Genomic DNA, 13,287 nt, shown 5'->3' on the forward strand with positions numbered 1-13,287 from the left:
GTTATTTTAGATGCAGGTCTGTACAACTAAAAAGTTGTGCAGGTGGTGATATTTTTTATACCAATATACCTCATTCCCTCCCCAAATTCTCTCACGTTCTCTAAACATATAACAGGAATGCAAAACGTTACTAGAGGAAACAATTTATTGAAATTCTTAAAATGAATGTTATAAATTAACATTTGTTTTATGTTGGTCCTACAAATGACCAAAACCAATGGTTTGAAAGAGTTTCTCCATATCCACACTTTTAATTATTCTATACAAATTCAAGAAGTCAGCCCCACAGTAAAGAAAAGCATTTACACAATGCCTTGTTCTTTCACTCACTCATATCTGAGAGAGAAAAAAAAAAACATCAGTTCTGGAAGGAGAGTGTAAAGAAAGAGAAAAAGCAAATGGATCCAAATCAGCTTTGCTTGTTTGTTTATTTGTAACGACTTGAGCATTGTTTGGTCTGTTGTTCACGGCTTGCGACCTTTCTTGCGCAGAGACTGGCCTTCTCCAGAGAACGCAATAAAATTGTTTCCTGCGTCGTCCTGGAAACACACAGTCAAAAGCCACATAATGTGAGTAATGGATTACCAACAACTAGTGCTACATTCCTCTTCCCCTGCTTGTGCATCACACAGTACGGGGTAATACTTTTTTTTTTTACAGAACACAAGCTGGTAAGTTTTCATGGAGTGCATTACAACTGGTCATTTTTTTTTCATGGAGTGTATTACAAACAGACATTAACTGATTAAGACATCTGCCATTCTGATCTGATCCTCTTTCCCATGGCAAATATCTGCTAAAAGAGATGTGTGTGTGTGCAACTGTGCATGCATGAGCATCAAGTCCCATCTCTCCTACTTACCTCCTCTATTCTGCGTGCCTGTGGCCGGTAGTTCCTCATGAATGTGATGCGACCGAGTTTGAACTCATAGTTGGGGATCCCACTGTGGGTGCATAGATTGGATTTAGATTAGGCATTACTGTAACTCTTCGATACATACAGCAAGTAGACCCACACATGAGAAGCATCCACAACATGAACTAAACATAGTTGTTAGTCACTGTAAACAACATAACATGAATCCCATAGGTATGTACAATGATGCATGATGCGAACTTCTGGGTACCCAGATTAGTACAATGATAGATATGTGTGTGTGAGTACCCACAGAGCCGACAGAAGTTTTTTACAAAGGCATATACCTTTGCCTAGTACACAATACCAAAGCAGAGACTTTGGGTGTCAAAGTCTATATTTAAAATATAAATAATGTAAAATATGTTGTTGCATCATGTAGTTGATAAGTTTGAGCAGTGCAGTGAGCCTCTGTGGCCGGTTCTGACCGTTTGATGTCACTGGGGTCAATGGGGGCAGGGCTGGGCTCGATGCCTTTCGTCTTCCCATCCAGACGGTTGCCTGATCCTGTAAAGGCCTGAGACACACAGAAGAACACCTCATGAAATTATTCAAACTGAGCCAGCGATCAACAGTTGCAAATCTGTCATTTATACTTTACAACTCCTATTTCACTATTTCACTCCTATTTCACTAATTTTGAGTTAAAGTAGGAGTAGGGCAATTCCATGGAAAATTAAATTTTTTGTAACATCCATAACACCAATAAAATGTGATTGTATAGTAGTATGATGTGAATGATTACATGAAATTTGAGCATTTGCTATTTTTGGCTGAAGAATGTAAATGAGAAAAAAATGCACAAAAAATTAATGTGATCATTCACATCATACAAATGCCAAGGCATTTCACTGGCGTTATGGATGTGACATTTTCCGTGGAATTGCCCAGTAATATACTTACTCTGAAACCTAGGTCCATCTCATAGTTGCTTGGATCTGTGTCTTCCTCCTAGAAATAATACGACACACAGTATTTTAGGAAAAGACAAAAGTTTTATAATTTTATAAATAGTAATAATGCTCTCCAAAAAGCTCATACCGCAGGTTCCTCATGATGATGTGAATGTCTCTCTGGTTCTTTGTATCCCAGTGGGGCATCAAAATCCACCTGAGATAAAAAAGCAACATGCATGCCCTCAGCATGGTCTGGTCTGATTACACATACTGTATGTAAAGGTTCTCAGCAGATGACTAAGCTCAACTCATAGCTTAATGACCCACATACATATGTACAAGTAAAGCACTATGAAATTTAACACAGGTCATATTGTATTTAATAAGTGTATGTTATTCATCTGAATACATGCATTTTCCTCTCTGTGCTGTGCTAAACACTCACGTTCATGTCACACTCAATAATTGATACAGCTTTGTCAGGTTTCGTTTCCATAACTCGGAGCTCATAGATCTGAGGGAAAAAAAGTAAAACATACGGTCTCATTTGATGGAACATGCATAATTTAAATATGTTCTTAGTAAAAATTCTGCAATTGGATTTGTCGCAAAACTACAAATGACTGTCACCTTTTCATTGTAGTTTATAGCAATCACATCACCGGTTGTCAAACAGGCAAAGTTTCTCAGAGCATTTTCTAACCTATAGAGAAAAAATGAAAACATTTGTACATGGATTATGTACACACACTGCCACGCACACACACAGTATAATGTTGAACAAAACATGAATATGTAGATGACATACACTGCTTTAGGATTTGTGATGTCCAGGAAGTCAGGGCTCTGTGGCTGGAACTTGGAGTAGGTGGCCACCATCAGGTTCACACTCTCCACCTGTACCAATCCTCCTTCCTCCAGCAGCAGGTTCTGCATCATCTGGTGGGCCAAATCAAAACACACACACACACACACACACACACACACACACACACAGAAAACAAGACACAGACAGACAGAAAACACACACCAGGATTGTGTTCAGCCCCAACAAAATGTAGAAAAATGTATGTTTCAACAAAAACAGTGGTGCGCTGAACACTTTGTTGTTAGCGCTGGTGCATTTCAGATGGACATTGTTTGCTTTTCAAAGATTTTTCCAAGCCCGATGAGATTTATGTAAAGATGTGTTACCTTTTCTTTTCATTTCATTCTTATACATAGCACTATTCTCAGTTTTTTCCCCTAGACCTCATGTTTCACTGTGTGTTGTTGCCAAGGTATACAGTAGTCATGCATTTGCATTTCTATACTTACATCAACAAAATCTTGTCATACAATTGTCAACAATTCCACTTCCAATGTAATTACCAGAACATCAAGGTAGAGTCCGTAATTAGGAAAAGGTGATTGATGTTTGAGCTCCATAGCCAACCAAATGGCACCCATCCCTTCAATGCTACTAGTAACTAACTAAAGCAATTAGTTGATTGGCTAGATTGGTTTATGTCAGTCAGTTTCTCATTTTCTTTAATACACACACACAGATCAAACAGCTAGAGCAGTGTTTCTCAAACTTTTTCAGACCAAGGACCACTTAATCAATAAAAAAAGGCTCAGGGACCACCCAGCTAAAAAAAAAAAAAAAATTAGACCTACTTCAATACTAAATTACACAATAGGCCTACCGGTACTCACTGAACAACTTTGATTGTATTATTGTGTCAGAGAATTCATATGATTTAAACTGGCGTGGCTTACATAGGCAGTGTTGCAGAAATGTTTGGATTTACATACAAGTTGGTTCAATATTGCAAACAACTCATCTATATTATATTTCACTGCTGCTCACGGACCACGTGGGCTAGCTTGCGGACCACCAGTGGTCCCCGGACCACACTTTGAGAAACACTGAGCTAGAGGGTCACAGGGACCAATTTTCTGTATTTGGCATAAAGTAGGCTCCTGGATTACAATCACAATACAATCGCTGGCCATGTGCAATGTTCTGTGCAGGAATGACAAATCATCCTGACTTACCCAATGCGGCAGGTAGCAGATCCCCTCATCAGCCACAAATTCGAGCACTCCACAGTGTGTCATCCTGTCTGAGTTCTTATTGGTCAGTTTGAACAGCATGGGATATGTGATGTTCAACCTGCCTAGATTTGAGGGATATCACAAACATAGGCAATTGAGCATGGCAGCAAAGCTATTTGTGTGTAAGGATGATCATTTGTATGTGCATAAAATGGGTTTTCTTTGGCAGTACTTACTTAACTGGTCCAGTGCTGAAGGAGGCATTATTACTAAAAAGAGAAATAAAAGTGGATTTTAAAAGTACAATACAAAAGACAAACAATTGCATTTCTCTACTCATTCACACCATACTGTGTAACTCCAAAGACTGGATTGGCAGGCATGGGAGGTTATAGTGGAACCTGAATGATAAAAATTCTCTTAGATTTACAGAGGAGCATGCAGAGAATTTAAATCCGTGTACTTTTTCCTCCCTTCTCCACGTCTGATCTGTCATTAGGCCCCGCGAGCATGGACACAGAGTAGCAGCGGTACTGTGTAGAGAAGCGATTCTGGAAGGCCCGAGGCATCGGATGGTCAAACATATTGAATGAAAACTGTGTGGAGAGAAAGACAACATTTACTTTCGTATCATCATAAAGACAAACCCTTTCACGGTCATGTTGACAGACAGGATATTAGGAACCAAGCTAGATGGCTGGCTATATTTGACACCAATTAAACAACAGGGGTTGCTTACTGTGGGGCATCAAACCACAGACCTCAATACATAAAGCTATTGCTTGAACAAAATGTATTGACAACATATTTTCTAGTTGCAGTTACGGTGGCCCATATGAATACATTGATTTATCCTGTTTAAATATGTACACAATCAAGTATGTTTGTCAGCAAAACAACCAACTAGCTAGCCACCGTAACTTCAGTGGCGAGTTAACTTGATTATTCTTTATCTATCGAGACAATCATCGAGTCAACCAATGGTTCGTTCATCATTACAAGTAAATAATGAGCATATATGCATGTACGTACCATATTTGCAAACTATGGATTGTGCAACTTAAGCAATACTGAACAACAATAGCAACTGCTACTTCACAGACTGCTATATCATCTCCAGGAAGTGTATGCAACCACAAGGGAAGTGACGGAGCAGCAAAACAAACCCGAAAATACCAATCAAAATACAGAGAGGGCGGCACCTCGGTGCATGAGTTCCATGATATGAGAGGATTCAAGTTTTTCCATAATTTAATCCTACTCGAAATAATTTCCCCTGTCATCTGTAATACAATACATCTAAGGTTAGCCTTCACTGTAACTTGCACTGAAACGTGCACTGTTGAAAATGAATAAAATAATAGAGGTGGGGTGGAAGATGCCTCATGATGTATCCGATTGGATAGAACCAGAGCTTTTCTATTGGTCTCGTGCTTGTCATTTAGTCTTTTAGAACGGAAATTCGATTGGCTATTGCACTTGAAAACACCCAATGCAACAATAATCAGATTTGGCGCCAGATTTTTAACAAGGAAACGCAAGCTTCGCAACTTGCTACAGACAAGTTGAGCAAAGCAGAAACCATTTTAGAGGGGGTTTTATTAACAATTTAAACATTTATTAGAACTATTTTATCAACTAGGTTTTAATATGTTTGTAACAGATATTCGAAAGGAATTTTATGACGTTGTTGTCCACCAGGTAAGGACCTGCTTGTAGCTACGTTAACGTTAACCCTTTTAGTTATTTGCTAATTCAAGTTACCCAACTAGCTAGTCCGTGGCACAATCTCTAGTTAACATTTGCACTCGAGGAAACATTAGATTTATGTGACTGCGCTGTGTTGAATAGCGTTATACTAATATTTGTTAACACGCGTAGAGTATCGTAACTTGACGAGTCACTTGGTTTGTCTTCAACCTTTTATTTAGAGAGTAGCACTCCTGGTAGCTCCGGACATCGATGCATTGTGCGCCTGCAAAGTTCTCCAGGTCAGTGTCGAGTATATGCCTGATATCCCTGATTCAAAATGTATGGCAGATACTTTAATAATACGATATGTTTGTATCTTGAAATTCAAAGGCTCTATTCCACTGCGATCAAGTGCAGTACACTCTGGTCCCTGTGACAGGGTGGCAGGATCTGAGCACCGCTTTCATTGAGCACAAAGAACAGGTGAGACGAGTGTTCCTTTGACTACGCATCTGTTGATACTTTCAATGTGTTGACAATGCACTTAGCTCTTAGCAGCATGCCCCACACAAACAACCCGATTGTCCGCGCATATGGGGAAAGATCTTGACCAATTGTTAAAACGACAGGTGGTGTTGAGTTTATGTAACTTTAACAATAATGACACTTGACGTATCTGTCTGACTTTCACCAAGAATGACGTACCAACTTTACAGTTACTCTGACCCTGTCAGGAAGACATTTCTAAGTTTAGGTTAATTCAACCCCCTTTTGAATATGAATAGATATTACATTGTATTTTTACATGTTATGATGTGAGCTGAAGAACATTTGTTTATTTAACACAAAGTGCTGACATTGCGTGTGTGTGTGTGTGTCTGTCTGTGTCTGTGTGCATGCATGCTTGTAGTATCGGTATTTTGTCCTTATAAACTGTGGGGCGAACGTTGACCTTCTGGAGACGCTGCAGCCAGAAGATGACACCATCTTCTTCATCTGTGACACGCACCGACCGGTGGACGTGGTCAACGTGTACAATGACACTCAGGTAATCATGGGCAGAGCCCTTTATCTCAGTGTAAAAAACAGCATGTGAGCCATACTGAAATCCACACCTGTATTGCCCAATGTGTTACATATGATCCACTGTGTAGATATCTGGTACTAGTCAGGCACTGACATGTGAGAGCTTTTGTGGAGTGCTCGGTACTGTACTACAATAGCATGGCAATATACATAAATGAAACTATAATTGAAATGTCTTCCCAGATTAAGCTCCTAATAAAACAAGATGATGACCTAGGCGTTCCTTCTTATGATGACATCTTCCGAGATGACGAGGATGAGGATGGGGAAGATTCTGGGAATGAGAGTGATGGCTCAGAGCCCTCTGGGAAACGTAGGCGTTTTGATGAGGTTTGTGATCTGTGTATCTGTCAAACTTCATTGTGTCCTTCTGTGAGACTTGTGCAGTAGGGTTTGTGTGTTCTATACAGTTAACATTGTCTCGCTATAGAGCACAATTCGTTTTTGCCTGCTAATAGTTTCATTCACTATTAAGCAATGACTAGATATTTTACGCCATAGTCATTCCCCTACCTGTCTTGTAGCAGAATAGTGTAGTTTTGACTCCAACTTGGTCCTAAAGCTTTGTTTCACCAACAAGATGTAATGTTGAGTGAAGAATGTGTGTGTGTGTGCTTGTGTGCATGTTTTGATGGATTTTCAACTCATTGTGTGTGTGTGTGTGTGTGTGTGTGTTCTAGGGTGCGGTGGAGAGGAGGATCGAGAGACAGAGAGCAAAAAGGGAGTGGGAGGCACACAGGTAATTGAGGATTCTGGAGCTGGTTTACATAAAGCACTTTCTGACAGCACTCTCAGTAATGGTGTTTTCTGGTGTCTCTGAGCACCATTCCCTATTCAGTCTGGTTGGAGTTTTTTTAAATTGGGTACATTTGTGTGGGTTAACAAGCTGTGTGTGTGTGTGCGCGTGCGTGTGCATGTGTGTGAATACGTGTGTGTGTGTGTGTGTGTTTGTTTCAGGAGGGAGATCTTATTTGATTATGAGCAGTATGAATACCATGGCACTTCAGTAAGTACTAAAATGAATTGCTCTTTTGAACAGACATTCCCTCCTTTACAGAACTTGCAGGATTGACATTTTCTGTTGGGGGACAAAATTAACAGAGAATGATGTAGTAATACTTTCTCTCTCTTTCTCTTCCTCTTCAACAACTCACAGCAAGCAGGCTGTACCTTAGGTTGCATTTCTCATGTGCTTGTGTTGTTTCAGGCAGCTCTGGTCATCTTTGAACTGGCCTGGGTAATGACTAAAGACAACAAAGACATGCTGTGGTAAGTCACGCACACAGCTTTCCAGAAACTTGGTGTGTATGTTGCGTTAAGATGAGTGTGTGTGTGTGTAACTGACTTTGATAGTTTGTTAATGATTATTATTTTTTCTTCTGTAATTGAAAGGTGGACCATCATTGGTTTGACAGAGCAGTGGGTCCATGACAAAATCCCTAAGTAAGTCCATATTTAATATTTCATAGACATTGATCGCACACTTATAAAAGACACATCTTGCATAGAGATTAGAGATGATGTGCATGATGTGTGTGTGTGTTTGTGTTTCAGTATGAAGTATGTGACCGACATAGCCACACTACAGAGGCATGTGTCTCGTCACAACCATCGGAATGAGGATGAGGAGAACTCTCTGTCTATCGACTGCATGAGGATCTCCTTCCAATACGAGTATCCTTCACTTCACACGAGCGTCTGTCTGCCTGCCTGTTTCTCTGTATTGCATTTGGTGTTAAGTTCTGAATCTTTGTGTAGTGTTTATAAGAATCAGTGGTGCAGGGATGCAAACAGCAAGTTTTTCGGCGTCTCCTGCTTTTTTCACGTAATTTTGGGTGACTTGTGTGAATCGTGCAGATCCAAAGAGTTTTTTTTTTGGGGGGGGGGGGGGGGGTGTTTAAAACGGTCTGATTATCTGCTTTTTGGCGACTCTCGCTTTTTTCACGTCATCTACCGCTGGCTACCAGAGGAACCAGAGCAGCGTTTCATCTCGCTGATCACGCAGCTGTGATCATCCAGAACCGTACAATAATACAATTATTCCACCTATGAACCTTTCAGTAACAAGTTCGATCTAGTCATAGACACAGTAACCAACAAAATGTTTAATGTAACCTAGGCCTAGTATCTAATGTTATGTGGGAATTGCAAGAAAACGAGTTAAAACAATTCCTTACTTTAACCACAAGTGCGTGTCGTTTATTAAAACGGTAGGAAAACTTGAATACTCAAGACAGGCCTACACCACAACTGAGTGATGAACGTGAAATGCTTTGAATAGCCTACAAAACACTACATTTAGATGACAACTGTGTGTAGAACCACTAATCTAGTTAATGGTGAATTAAGTATATAGCATTCTCATTTAAAGCATTCAATAGCCTAATGAAAGCTTGATCAGTCAGTAAAAGTGTTCTCATAAAAGGAACAGTGGACAGAATATTCCAAATAGGCTAGTTTCCTTTCACAGTGACAGAAATGTCACTTCTACTGCAACATATGAGTTTAAACCATGTTAAATTCGAAAGCATCTAGCTAGTGATAGGACGTTTTAGGGGGGAGAAGATAACACTCTGTGTAAACTAAGTTCACAGTCAATGTTTATTTGGCCTATAATTTAGCCAATAATATTTGCCATTTTTTAATTCCATTAAAATTAACCAAAATCGATAATTACCTATCGACGACAGACCCCAATATCGCATTGAATCGCATCGCTTCAAATTTTTCGAAACGAATCGGTCGGTCGGTCATGCTACTACCTCAGTCAATCAGTATTTTGTGTGTGTGTGTGTGTGTGTGTGTGTGTGTGTAGAGTGTTTGTAAGAATTAGTATTGTGTGTGTGTGTGGTTGTAAGAATCAGTATTGTGTGATGTTTGTAAGAATCGGTCTTGTGTGTGTGTGTGTGTGTGTGTGTGTGTGTGTGTGTGTGTGTAGAGTGTTTGTAAGAATCAGTATTGTCCCTAACCTGACATCCAGTCTGCGTTTGGCTCTCTATCAGCACTGGTCTCTATATGAGAGCATCTGTAACTCCTGCTACACCTCCTGCGGCTTCAAGCTTTGGTCTATTAACGGCCAGAAGAAACTACAGGAGTTCCTCGCAGACATGGGGTGAGCATGTGTACCACACAGTGGTAGCTCAGGACAATTAATTGCAGACAAATGTGTGTGTTTTAGTGATTGACAGCTGTAGTCAATGTGGAATCCTTTCTTGTAAGAATATATTGATATAGCTGAGTATATAGAATAAGGCTGAGATTATATCTGATGTGCTAGTGCCTCTCTCTCTCTCTCTCTCTCTCTCTCTCTCTCTCTCTCTCTCTCTCTCTCTCTCTCTCTCTCTCTCTCTCTCTCTCTCTCTCTCTCTCTCTCTCTCAGTCTACCTCTAAAACAGGTCCGACAGAAGTTTAACTGCATGGACATGACGATCAAAGAGAACCTGCGTGAGGTCATAGAAGAATCTTCAAATAAGTTTGGGTAAAGGAGTGTGTGTTTGAGTGTGTAATTTGTTTTCTACATTTGTGTATTTTCAAATATGTTGTGTTAATAAATGTGTGTGTGTGTTTGTGTTCAGCTTGAAGGATATCCGTGTCCAGACGTTTAGCGTTCACTTTGGCTTTAAGAACCGTTTCCTAGCAACAGATGTGGTACACGCTGCTGCTGCCCTGCTGGAGAATGTGGAAAAGGACGAGAGTGCAGCAGACAACTTCATCAGAGCACTGGACTGCCTCAGCCGGTACACACAGACACAGACAAAGACAGTTTTGTTAAAACACATTTCATAGTATACACACTACACCTGTCAGTGTGATCATCTAACAGATGTTTTTGACATGTTTTTTTTTTTAATCTCCTAAATGAATTTGAATAATGTAAATAGGTTGATCAGAAATGGACATTTGTGTCATTGTCTCCCTTTCTAGGAGTAATCTGGAACAGTTGCACTTGGGCATTGATTTTGCTAAGAAGAAGCTTAAAGCTATCCAGCAGACCATAGCCAGCTGCATCTGCACTAATCTCATCTTGTCCCAAGGACCTTTTCTCTATTGCTACCTGATGGAGGTACTCTCTCTCTCTGTCTCTGTGTCTGTCTCTCTCTCTCTCATCGTCATCCATATTGAGCATGTAGTAACATCCTCAGTAGGGATGCACAATATATCGGCGGCCGATAAGTGAAAACATTTAAATATTATTGTTGTTCTGATAACAGAATTCCATCCGATATTTTTTAAATTTCTTAACTATGCATATGTAAGGCCCGCCTGGCTACGCTGAGCTACTTGAGCTTGGTTGGCTATACTTCCTCAAAATAATGTCAACGGTGTGGATGTATTTTACCATTCTAACAAGATCTGTGGATCTGCGTTGAATCTGTGCAGCCCAAAATCTTTTCATGAATGATCCTCCGTTTAACCTGAGCGGAGCGAGCCTACCTAGAGGCTTCTTGTGCTGGTGTGTTTGCACTTAACCGCGCTAGTCGGAAAAAACAAATGCGCAACAGAGTAGACGGACACAAGATACAGTCCGAGGAGTTGCAGCTTTATTCAGTTACCCGCACTCCATAGATATGAAAACGATTCATACACTGTCCCTGGCCACTCACTCGCAACTCACATAGGCCAGGGCTACTGCTATTTTGTTGACTGCTCTACCATTGAGGACTATTATGAGTTCTGTCCATCATTGGTGGTAGGTAAAGTTACTGCAATTACATGATGCTTATTAAAGCTGCAGTTGGCAAGATTTTACTGATCATACTCACTGAAACCGACACTATGCTCCGATAGAACAACATAAATCAGCCGGTTTTAGAAAAAAAAAACGCATTTCTGCCTCGACCTAGAGCCTGTTATTTGTTTTGCAAAAATCCACAGCTCCCGGTTCTTCTGGTCCAATCAGAGCAGGGCTGTGTGAGATCTGACTGTCAATCACAGTCTGGTGCAGTCTGGTGTGCACTTACAAGCACAAACTCGATGAGAGGGTGCTCGGTGGTAGTGGGGGAGGGCATGAGAGTTGTAAACATTCAATATTTTGGCTCCCCTCAATATGTCAGACTTGCCAACTGCAGCTTTAAAGCAACAACAAAGAGTTTTTTTGTACCTTAAAATAATGTTTCCAAAATCGTTTCAGTGGTTAATCAACTCGTAACAGGGTAAACGGCACTTCTGCATTCGCTTCGCGGCCCTCTATTGGCTATAACCGCACTATGTAAGTTTGCCAGATCGGGTAGCGGATCTGTAGTTCGATGGAATGAGACATAAGAAACTACAAATTTGACTTGCATCTGATGTCGCAATACATCGTACTTTCATAAAACCATGCAACATATTCTACCTTGTCTGTGGACATTGTTATTTCCAAAGCCGTTTCTGGATAAACAAATAGTGCGTGCGACAGAGGAAAAGTTATTTGGTGTTGCTTTAAATGCTGTCCCCAATTCACTTTTCACAATTTTTATTTCAAGAGTAATATTATTGGTTATCGTATCGGTATCGGCCACCAATAAATATCGGTTATCGTTATCAGCCCTAAAATTCCATTTTGGTGCGTCTCTAATCCTCTAATTATATTACATGAAAATAATGTCTTGTGTCTGTGTGTGTAGGGTACTCCAGATGTGAGGCTGTTCTCCAAACCCATGGCTTTAACCCTTCTGTGCAAGTACTTGTTGAAAGCCTTTGTGTGCTCGGTAAGCATCTCACAGGTCACTCAAGTGTGTGTGTGTATGTGTGTCAGAGAGAATCAGATCAGAATCAGTGTGTTTGTGTGTGTCATGTGTGGTTCCAGATTCAGTTGTGTGTGAGTTTGTGTTCTTATGTGAGTAGGGGAATCTATGTATTTGGCCTCCCAGACATAGATGTTTTGACTGGGAATGAGTCTGGGAGGAGGAGAGAGGAGTCCTGGGGGTATTTATATTATGGCTGGAATGCAGTTTTTTTTCTCCTGTGTGTCTGTATCTGTGTCTGTCTTTGTGAGTGAGATTCAATGGTGTGTGTGTGTGTGTGTGTGTGGAAGAGGGCAAGACTGAGGGAGGTGTGTGTGTGTGTGTGTGTGTGTGTGTGTGTGTGTGTGTGTGTGTGTGTGTGTGTGTGTGTGTGTGTGTGTGTGTGTGTGTGTGTGTGTGTGTGTGTGTGTGTGTGTGTGTGTGTGTGTGTGTGTGTGTGTGTGTGTGTGTGTGTGTGTGTGTGTGTGTGTGTGTGTGTGTGTGTGTGTGTGTGTGTGTGTGTGTGTGTGTGTGTGTGTGTGTGTGTGTGTGTGTGTGTGTGTGTGTGTGTGTGTGTGTTTAGAAATAAAATAAAAGATCTTTCAGAAATGCACATATGTGCACTGTCAGGTTTATAAGCCAATGAGTGCATATACCAGCAGCTGCTCAGTGGTTTGTTTCTGTGTGTGTGTCTGTCTCTGTGTTAGACCAGGAATAAGCGCTGTAAGGTGCTGCCATTGGTAATGGCTGCACCCCTGGATGTGGAGAAAGGCACAGTAATGGTGTTGGGCATCCCACCGGAGTCAGACACATCAGACAAGAAAAAGTAAGAGTGTATTGATTTTGGGCATACATATTAGCAATCAAATTAGCAATTTAGTAGATTATGTAGAATGTTCAAAAATAATGCTACCTTTCTGTCTCTCCCTAGTTTTTTTGGCAGGGCCTTCGA

At 40.6% G+C, this 13,287-nt stretch overlaps 2 protein-coding genes across 2 annotated transcripts in view; one reads left to right on the forward strand and one right to left on the reverse strand.

Moving 5' to 3' along the window:
- Nucleotides 1-127: 127 nt before the first annotated feature.
- Nucleotides 128-4,977, reverse strand: ufd1l (ubiquitin recognition factor in ER associated degradation 1). Its single transcript, XM_076270473.1, has 12 exons — nt 4,885-4,977; nt 4,316-4,448; nt 4,089-4,121; nt 3,853-3,974; nt 2,621-2,751; nt 2,443-2,515; nt 2,258-2,326; nt 1,958-2,026; nt 1,820-1,867; nt 1,345-1,433; nt 863-944; nt 128-539 (listed from the first exon to the last, which is right to left on the reverse strand). Exons 1-12 carry the CDS (start codon nt 4,885-4,887, stop codon nt 465-467), a joined length of 927 nt encoding a protein of 308 aa, XP_076126588.1. The 5' UTR covers nt 4,888-4,977; the 3' UTR covers nt 128-464.
- A 426-nt stretch (nt 4,978-5,403) lies between these two features.
- The window catches only part of cdc45 (CDC45 cell division cycle 45 homolog (S. cerevisiae)), a 9,820-nt gene continuing 1,936 nt past the window's right edge, over nt 5,404-13,287 (forward strand). The window contains exons 1-17 of the mRNA XM_076269631.1: nt 5,404-5,553; nt 5,784-5,843; nt 5,935-6,027; nt 6,455-6,592; nt 6,814-6,960; nt 7,311-7,369; nt 7,588-7,636; nt 7,838-7,899; nt 8,023-8,073; nt 8,185-8,304; nt 9,611-9,742; nt 10,010-10,108; nt 10,206-10,367; nt 10,555-10,693; nt 12,237-12,320; nt 13,043-13,161; nt 13,267-13,287. The exon at nt 13,267-13,287 is cut by the window's right edge and continues 56 nt beyond it. Coding sequence (XP_076125746.1) covers nt 5,503-5,553; nt 5,784-5,843; nt 5,935-6,027; nt 6,455-6,592; nt 6,814-6,960; nt 7,311-7,369; nt 7,588-7,636; nt 7,838-7,899; nt 8,023-8,073; nt 8,185-8,304; nt 9,611-9,742; nt 10,010-10,108; nt 10,206-10,367; nt 10,555-10,693; nt 12,237-12,320; nt 13,043-13,161; nt 13,267-13,287 — 1,586 coding nt within the window. The 5' untranslated portion in view covers nt 5,404-5,502. The remainder of the gene's footprint in view (nt 5,554-5,783; nt 5,844-5,934; nt 6,028-6,454; nt 6,593-6,813; nt 6,961-7,310; nt 7,370-7,587; nt 7,637-7,837; nt 7,900-8,022; nt 8,074-8,184; nt 8,305-9,610; nt 9,743-10,009; nt 10,109-10,205; nt 10,368-10,554; nt 10,694-12,236; nt 12,321-13,042; nt 13,162-13,266) is intronic.

This window comes from Alosa pseudoharengus, unplaced genomic scaffold, assembly GCF_046254945.1.
Source record: "Alosa pseudoharengus isolate Yale_2024_CS ecotype anadromous, Long Island Sound unplaced genomic scaffold, YU_APseudo_1.1 YU_APseudo_1.1_scf_6, whole genome shotgun sequence".
Classification (NCBI taxonomy): domain Eukaryota; kingdom Metazoa; phylum Chordata; class Actinopteri; order Clupeiformes; family Clupeidae; genus Alosa; species Alosa pseudoharengus.